A 9,720-nucleotide genomic window follows, 5' to 3' on the forward strand; every position below is an offset into this window, starting at 1 on the left:
CTTTATATTTGTATACAGTTATGTTTAATGTTGTGGACTGTCTACAAGATAAGTTAGTTCTTATTACTTACATTATAGCAGCTATAAACAGTCATTCCATCACCAGCCTCTCCTTTTATCTCACTTGAAGTTAATAAGAGAAAAAAAATTATTATTATTATTCTTAAAATCATATTACTAGGAAACCAGACAGCCGTCAATCCTGAAGAATCTCCTCTGGTGGTACAGAGCACTGACACCAGAGATTTCTTTCACAGATGTTAAATAAATGTCTCCTTACAGAACATGTCATCACTTCTGTTTTGTTTTGTTTTTCTTTAGTTTTTTTTATTGTTCAGTAAAAATAATCTGGTTATTAATAGACATGTAAATTGTCTACATTTACATACAAATTACTTACTGTGAACAAGTTGTGACTATAGAAACAGTAACATATGTAAATCAGCATATTAATATAAACCTACTTACCAACTGTCTAGACTGTACTGGACGAATTTAACTTATGAGTCAAATCTGTAATTAGTTATTTAAAGTGCCCTGTAATTATTTGTTTCAAGTGATGCAGTTTTTCACAGATTGTTGAACCTCTGCCTATCTTTACTTCTGAAAGACTCTGTCTCTCTAAGATACTCTTTTTATACTTTCCTGTTGCTAGTTAACCTCCAATTGTTTCTTTTTAGTAACACTTACTTTCCCAGTCTTTTGTTGCCCCCGGCCCAACTTTTTTGAGATGTGTTGCAGCCATGAAGTCCAAAATAACCCTGTTTACCTTATAACCCTCCTGGCTGGCTCACCAATTTTTTTTCTTAAAAGGGTACATTTCCTCAGTTTACACATTTGATGTGTTTTCTATGTTCTATTGTGAATAACATAGGGGTTTATGAGATTTGCAAATCATCAAATTCTGTTTTTATTTATATTTTACACAGCGTCCCAACTTTTTTGGAATTGGGGTTGTATTATTAAGCTACATTTACCTGAATTAAAGGTCAGATTAATGCTAGCAGTCAGGCCTTTTATTTGTTTCTTTATATTTATTATTACAACTGGCCTGTAGCTTGTGACCCCATGAATTTTTTTCATGACTTTTTTCTCAATCTAGCACCCCCCCCCCCCTTTTTAACTACAGGAGGGATAATTCAATCCCAGGCAGTCTAATGCTCACAGGTCCTCCTCATCCTCTGTCTGTTACTCTTACACAGACAGAGATCTGCCCAGAGGTAGTTTATCTTGAGGCTGTATGCTCTGCAGCAGTCTCCTCACCATTCCCAACTTCCCCTTCTTCACAAGCTCCCTTGACAGCTCTGCCACTTCATCAGTGTATGTCCTGCACAACAGCCTGAGCTCTACCCGGACAATGTCAGTGCCATGTATCTCCTCAGCCTGCTTTACACATTCCTCCAACTGGGATAAAATGTGACTGATGTTCCCTGTGCTCTTGGCGAAACTGGTCAACAGAGCCTCCAGCAGGAAGTGCAGCGCCTGCTGCTCAGAGCTTCCAGGTCGCTCCAGCTCCAGTGATTGTCTGAAGCAGTCGATGGCATTCTCCTCTTCTCCTTTAAGCAGCAAGCACCGGCCACGCAGGAGCTGTAGTTCTGGCAGAGTGGAACCCAGTGGGCACTTCAAGGCCTGTGCCAGGCTGACCAAAGCCTGATTCACTGACATCTCATCCACCATTATACTCTCCTTCACGGCATCCACACCCATGTAGTAGTAGACCTGTCAGAAGAAAGATGTGATAATATATTAAAGGTTCATAATACTTTATCAAGCTGGATATGAACAGATTTATTCATCAAACATTAGCAGGAGTCTTTACAAAAGAAATGTGGTATTCATGAAAATCCAGTCAGTCCGGAAAAAAGCAGCTTTGCATAAATGCATATAAATATGGATATAGAGTTCAATCCCTAAAGAGCAAGTCAGAGGCGACCGTGGCAAGATGACATGAGGAAAAAACCTTGAGAGGAACCAGACTCAAAAAGGAAACCCATCCCCTACTGGGCGACACCCAATAATGCAATTATGAGTCATTACTCATGCATGATCAGGTGTGATGACTGGTATTAACATGTCGTGCACTTTTATGTTGAACATGTTCGTGGTATTTCTTTCTGTAGTAATGCAGCAACGTAAGCTAGCATTTAACTATGTTTGGTGTCTTGACTCACCTGTCCCATCTCTAGGTGAGTCCTCAGACACGGCTGAACACTCAGCACCCGCTCAAGGTCAGCTCGGGCCTCTCTCAGGTCCTGACGGTCAGGAATCCCACTCAGTCCCAGCTTTGCCTGCTCCAAGGCCTTAACATAGTTTGTGATTTTAAGCTGGAGAGAGAATGGGGGGAAAAAGTTGTTTTACCAGGTAAGATTTCTTAGACAGAATGCTTAGAAAATAAAGAAAACTGAGGAGTAGAAGAGTGGGTCAGTTTATAATGAAAGGGTCATTGATATTACCTCTTATATTTTCTTAAATCTACACTGCAATCTGTAAGCAATTGGACAAGAATGTAACTGGTTTTTCTTTAAATTATGTATCAAAGTGCTGACTTTGACATGGCTAATGTACAATATATACTGTTTCACTTGCATAGCAAGGGCCTCCAGATACAAATACCACATATATAATCAACTTTAGACCTTTACATAGCTCTCTCATGATTAAACTGTTAATGCAACAACACAATGATGGATTATGTATAAAGACGTTAAATGCATGCTCAATTGGTTGAAGGTCTGGTGATTGACTTGGCCAGTCTAAACCCTTCCACTATTTTCCCCTGATGTAGTCCTTTGTTAAGTTGGCTGTGTGTTTTGGATCATTGTCTTGCTGCTTGATGAAGTCCCTCCCAATTAGATTGGATGCATTTCTCTGTAAATTGGCAGGGTGAATGTTTCTGTAAATTTCTGAATTCATTCTGCTGCTACCATCATGAGTTACAACATCAATAAAGATTAGTGAGCCTGTTCCAGAAGCAGCCATGCAACTCCAAGCCATGGCACAACCTCCACAGTGCTTGACTGATGATCTTGTATGTTTTGAATCTTGAGCAGATACGTTCTTTATCCACACTTTAGCCTTTCTATCACTTTGGTAGAGGTTAATCCTGGTTCCAGATGTTTTGTGGCTAATCTCTGTATTTCTTTGCAAATTCCAATCTGGCTTTCTGATTCTTACTGCTGATGAGTGGTTTGCATCTTGTGGTATGGCCTCTATATTTCTGCTAAGCCTTTTTCAAATGGTGGATTGTGATACCTCCTGTGGAAGTCGTTGACATCACACTGACTGATTTTCATCTTGGGAGGGGGGGTTGTTCCTTCACAGCTCTCACAATGCTGTGCTTTGCTTGCATTTTCTCATTTGTAAGTTGCTTTGGATAAAAGCGTCTGCTAAATGAATAAATGTAATGCAATGCTTGTAATCAACTGCTGCTGTTTTCCCTGGCTGACCAGTTTGATGTTTGGTTGTTTGTACACCAGTGGTTTCTTTCAAAAAATTTTTAGGACATTTCAAATTGTTAGATTGACAGTGCTTGTGCAATAGTTTAAAAATTGCTTGCTTTTCTCCCATAGACAGCTCTCTGGTCTTCATTTTGGTTTATCCTTTTTAACAACAAATGCAGTCTTCACAGGTGAAACCAAGGGCTCAAATCAAGAGTAGACAATCAGAGCTATTAATTATTTAAACAATCAATCTAACAGGGAACACCTGGGCAACAAGAAACACCCTTCAATAAATGTTCAGATTTTTTTTAATCACTTGAAAAATGGGTGGGTTCACGCAAAGTTGTTGTTTTTTTTGTTTGTTTGTTTGTTTTTTAAACCCCATCTAGATGTACATATCAGGAAATAAAAGCAGAGATCTATTGTCTCATTCATCTTTAGCATATTCATCAGAAACTGGTCTTGCCATTCCAATGCATTTGAAGTTGACTGTATATCTATATGCTATGTGGTGTTTCTGAGCTGTACATACCTTAGCTCGAGTGCAGTATGCGTTCCAGTTTAGCTCTGCATCAGGCAGCACATTCAGGGCCATGTTACAGATGCCCATTGACATCTCATATTTGCCTGACCAAAAAAACACATTGGCTAGCTGATTCAATGTGAATGCATCATCTGTGGCCAGTTTGATTCCCTGTAAACACACCCAAAGAAGATCATTTCATACTGCATATTATTTCAGTAATGCATGACAACTAATTAAGTAACATACCAGCCATTTCCTTTAGCATATCAACTGAATTGTGTATGTGGGAGGTGTAAGGCTGACAGTATTGATGTAGGCCTGAGGTAAACTAGATTAGGTGAATTGTTAGAGATAGACAGCAGTAAGGGTTAGAACTATTAATGAAATAGCCCATTAAAAAACATGTTTAATCTCTATCTACTGCTTCTGTAGAACGTGATTATCACATGTTGACATGTTTCCCTTTTCTGGGGGAAAAAATAAAAACTCGTATTCCATCAGTAAGTGCTTATGTAAGATTTCTCTGGTATGTTTGGAGATTTTTTTTTTATTTGAATTTTTTCATTGTTGAGTCAAATTTGTTTGTAAAAAAAAAAAAAAAAAGCTCTAAAGAATTTATAGTTATGTAAATTGAAGTTTTTTGCATTAAAAAAAAAAACCCTTAACTGGAATTACTTTTTACTGTATTGCTCCATTGTTTAAAAGTACAACTTTAACAAGACATTCACTCATGTCTCATCCTAAGACCTTTGTTTTAGTGTGTGTGTATTCTGAATGTGTATCAGTCGCATACTTTAAACTGCCCCAACAACTCTCAGTAAGTGAGTTTTGAGTTAACAGTGAACGTTGAAATTATGTCAGTTTAATCACACATTTACTACCTATGCAGTAGAGATAGAATTAGGCAGAAAAAAAGAATGGAGAATTCCTTTTAATGCAAAACACATTACAGTAGTGCTTTATATAATGTTGTGGAATTAAAATAAATGTCTGTGCTAAGAAACTCAGAACATATAAGTAGCAAGAGGGTTGTAATGTAGGAATGTGGAGTAAACTTACAGTACAACCCATTAAAGTTAGGATACAATCTATACATCTATAGAGCTACAGTCTGCATAGCTTCTGATATGTCTGGATTAACATACAGTACCGATCCATAGCACGACAGCGGCTCAGATCCAGACAGGCCACAGTCATGAACTGACATTGGGATAGTGGAGAACTCGTCCTTCCTCTCAAGCATGAGGCCAATGTAACACCAGGCAAGTGCTAAGAACAGAGGCAGTTGAGTCAGCTTAAAGACTAGGTATGGAGACGTGGCAGTCATGACATTAGAAACTAGACAGGCCTGTCTGTGACACATGGCTCTTATTTAACATCCCACATTAAAGTCATTGACTTTTAAAAGGCATTTAAAGTAATAAAAACATAAGCTATCAAGGCATGCAGAAGCTGCAGCAAAGCCAAGTAAAAAGCTAAAAGTAAACGACCAAAGGAAAAGCTAAAACTTTTGTTGGTGATCATGCTAATAAGACAAATGTTTACCTTTGATGTGTGTCGTGTCTGATTTTAGAGTCTCTACTAGCAGTGTCAGACCTTTGTTGAAGTGCGCAAGCCTAGTATACTCTAAATCCTTGGAATCATTGACAATACCATACAATCTATAAAGGCAAGAGGATTTCAAAAGAATGTATTGTATGTCTGGAGGAATGTATTACTCGTCTATGATTAAAGCAGCCAATATTTGGCTGAGGTATAGTTAAACAGTCACATTAAAATTGGAGAATTTCATACTTTATGTGAATTGTTGCCATTTTGAAATACCAGCTCCACTTCTCTTCTTGAGGTACCTATAAAAATCAACAGAGAGATAACGTGTGAATTTCTGTCCAAATTATATTTTAATAAATATTATAGATAAATAAATAAAGGCTTTTCCTGGAATGCCAAAGTCTTACCAGTTCACCTCCATAATGAAGACCTCGATTATATAAGGTGAGTGCGGTGGTCAGTCTTTCCTGCAGGTGGTGTTCTCGATCCAGCTCCACATCATGAGGCTGGGCAAAAGCCTGCTCTATCAGGCATCGTGCTGCCCTGAGCCTGCCATCTGTTGGGCTCTCATTGGCCTCCAGGTCCATGAGAGTTTTCACACGTTCTAGACACTCGCTCTCCTCACCGTCCCTCCCGAGCTGCTCGTACACATGGGCTAGGTTGGCCCAAGCGTTGAGGTTTCCTGGATCCTCCTGGCAGATGCTATGGAAAACCTCCTCAGCTTCATCTAGCTCATCAAGATGGTAGGCTAGCAAGCCTAGCATGTTTCGTATAGCATAATGCAACCTACCCGTCTCAGCCTCGAGCTCAGCCCGTAGGTTCTCACGTTTTATCTGCGTGTCACGGAGGCGCAGGGTGGCTGGCCCACTTGGCTCGATGTTTAGATTCAGCGGCATGTGAAAGTGTCCAGGGATGAAGGCCAAGCCTTCAATCAGAGACTCAAGGTCCTCATCTGTGCTCTCCTCCATGGTTGTCTCTTCACCATCCAACACACTAATACTGATAGTGCCCGACACTAGAAATGCTGTTATGTTGTAACCAGGACAGGAAATACAGGTTTACCAGGGAGGGGAAGAGTGAAGAATGATGTGGTTTGACAAGTGCTTTTCTCTTTCAGTATTGGTTCCCTGCACTCCCGAGTCAATACATTTGGCGTTAGAATGGAGGAATTGAGTGGGCAGGTATGTGAGCAATAATGCATGTCAGATCACACACCTGCTTTGTCATCAATAATGTTGTATTGTTTCTAAACAGACCCAAGGAAAGTTCTCATTTTCCAAAACAGAACTTTTCTGTTATGTCTACTGACTCCATAAACTTTTTAGATGAAAAAAAAAAAACACTTCAGAGAGAGCGAGCTTGCTTACAGTAAGCTTCTGTTTTGGAGCTGTTTGATATGTCATGGAATGCGACGGAGGACATGCTGAAGTAATAAAACACTCGAGGCCTTGTGTTATCGTGAATAACACCAGATCTGTGATTTCATCACAGACACAAGCTGTATATCTTCTCAGCTGCGATGCTGTTCATGAAAACACAACCTCGAGTGTTCTACTGCTTTCATACAATTGTTTGTTAGGTATGGAGAAAAGTAAAGCAAATATGTTTCAAATGTGGCCATTTCTTCTGCAACAAGTGGCTTGTTGCTATGCAACAAGGTAGACCTACTGTGGAAGGCCTCTCAAGCATGACCAAAACACTTGTTAAACAGTCAGATGGTTGACACGAGGCCCAGCCAAACACTTCTGATCTGGAAGGCAGTTTACCAAACAGGTTTTTTCTTCCACTTGTGCTGAGGTCATGGCTTAAACCATTAAATTGTATTATGCTCTGCATATTTTCCTGGTTATTTGTACTTGTAAGGGGGGAGAAAACCTAAAACTGTCTATTGCACCTTCAACCAATGGAAAAATATGTATATATCCCAAACATTAAATCATTCAAATGGTTCAGTCAGTTTTGGCAAAATGGTAAGCCATGCATCTTTATAATGTGAACATTTTTCCTGTAAACATGATATTTTTCCTGTAAACATTATATGTATCATGTGTTTTTAAATTGTATTAATGGCCAAAAAGACAATACTGGAATTCAGAATATATCTCAATTCACACTGTATTGTATATCGACTACAGTCATTTCAATGCAAAAAGTCTACCACAATCATTTTGCATTTCCTTCAATGACCACTAGATGTCAACTGAATTCTGGTGCTGGAATAAGTAACAAGCACCCTGAAATGACATGGCCATTTAAAAAAACATGTAGAAAAATGCCTTCAGCAAGATCATTTATTAGGCGGTTTCCACAGTCCATAAAATTCAAATGCAGCAGCATTTTCATAAAGAATTATTAGCTCCATAATGCGGCAACAATGCAAATACAACCCGAGCTGGTCATAAAGCTCTGTCTCCATGTTGGAGTAACTGGAGTAACTGAATCCTAGCTGATCCCCATCTGTTTACTTAAGCATGAAAAGTCTTTAATGTCTGCAATGAGAGATAACCTTTTTCCCCTGCTGTTCAGTTTTCCTTCATGATGACTTTTCCATGGTGTTACCTGCAAACTTTTAATGATATTATCTTTCTAAATTCTTTTAGTCTGCAAGCACTTCAGTCTGCTCACCATGTGCTCCACTTCCATATCTGACAGACCCATTACTCAAGTGAATATGAGTTTATGAGTATACTATTAATAATTCCTAGAAAGAGATTCATTTAGAAGCTGCACGGATTAATTGAGTTTCGAGAAAAATGCTGTTTAAAACTCCACATCTGCTTATTATTCTACCCATATAGACTGTAAATAATATAATATTTAACCAATGGGTCCTGAACTAATCCAAAACTAAGCCAAAACATCAAAATGTATCTTCATACTTAATACAAAACAATCCGACTGTAAAATATCAAAATAAATCAATCAATCAATAAAATACAGTATTTTTATTGATTGATTTATGTTTAGTCGGCAGTATAAAGGGCATTGTTAACCATGAGTCCACCAACACACTATTACCTCTTTGTTCTCTCCCTGATCAGTCTAGGTCTTTGGAAATTCTGTACTGTTCATGAACTATTTACCAAAGGTCCTAGACCTAGAACAGTTCCAGTGTGAGTGTCAGCCTTAACTACACCAGAATGAGCATATTTTGCAAAATACTTCAGCAAAGAACACAAACACTATATCAGACAAGTTAAATACAGATTTACTGTAAAACATCAATCCATTCATTTTTCATACTGCTTATCCTCCACAGGAGCTTGGAGCCCCCACCTTACCACAATCAAATTAAATTAAAAAAAAAAAATTATTTATTCTTTTTTTAAAGACATATTAAATGTCGCATATACTGCCCATCCCTGCATTCATGGCAGTATTATTAACAGCCAAATGTCCAAATCTCTCATTTGGTGTTGCAGGAAAGAATGCTGTGTGTCAGGTTTTGGGACTAGGCTATATTGCATCAGGCCCTGGAAGCATGTCCTTGGAGTGAAAATGAGGTAGAAAAAATATGAGACTAACTTACTGAATGTGGCAGGTAAGGCTGCTCTGGAAGAAAAAAAAACCTTCAGAAAGGAAATCACATTTTTATGAGCTGCCAGCTGTGTTTGGGAGCAGATATTTTATGCAATAATTCATAGGAATTTTAGTGCTGGAATTTAACTTGAACGTGTCTCACTTTAGCAGAGTTATAGCAATTATAGAGCCTAACTGTATGTCCAGCACAGCTGTTGACATCCCTGCTCAAACAAAGCTGATCCAACATGCTTAGGTCAGCAGGTAGGTGCTGAATCAGATGAATTACAGAACTGTGCTGGACTCATAACCATTCATGTTCTATGTACAACGGTAACACAAAGCTGATATTATAATAACAGGGGTAGATAAATGAGACTGTTAGTTTTTAATTTGTAGTTTCCCACCAGATGAATAGGAATACCTTTACTGTCACTGTACAAGTGCAAGTAGGTATGAAGTTTTCCATCAAGCTGATGCATACATTAAATTAAAAGATTTTAGAAGTTCAACACAACGAATGCTTCAAGTGGTTTCCCCAAACTCAACTGAAAATGCAACTTATAAGGATTTCTCCAGTTTCAAAATTATTCAACCCCCTGAATAGAATCCCTCACAACAGCACAAATATGAAAAACAGGTGTTGTCTCAAGCGTACCTGATACAACTAATCAAGGGCTTCAC

The 9,720-nt window shown here is 38.5% G+C and overlaps 1 protein-coding gene across 1 annotated transcript; it reads right to left on the reverse strand.

Moving 5' to 3' along the window:
- Window positions 1–1,110: 1,110 nt before the first annotated feature.
- On the reverse strand, window positions 1,111–6,781 carry ttc22 (tetratricopeptide repeat domain 22). Its single transcript, XM_053636712.1, has 7 exons — window positions 5,925–6,781; window positions 5,761–5,816; window positions 5,512–5,627; window positions 5,117–5,235; window positions 3,973–4,134; window positions 2,172–2,324; window positions 1,111–1,719 (listed from the first exon to the last, which is right to left on the reverse strand). Exons 1-7 carry the CDS (start codon window positions 6,483–6,485, stop codon window positions 1,195–1,197), a joined length of 1,692 nt encoding a protein of 563 aa, XP_053492687.1. The 5' UTR covers window positions 6,486–6,781; the 3' UTR covers window positions 1,111–1,194.
- Between the last annotated feature and the right edge of the window lie 2,939 nt (window positions 6,782–9,720).

This window comes from Ictalurus furcatus, chromosome 11, assembly GCF_023375685.1.
Source record: "Ictalurus furcatus strain D&B chromosome 11, Billie_1.0, whole genome shotgun sequence".
Classification (NCBI taxonomy): Eukaryota; Metazoa; Chordata; class Actinopteri; order Siluriformes; family Ictaluridae; genus Ictalurus; species Ictalurus furcatus.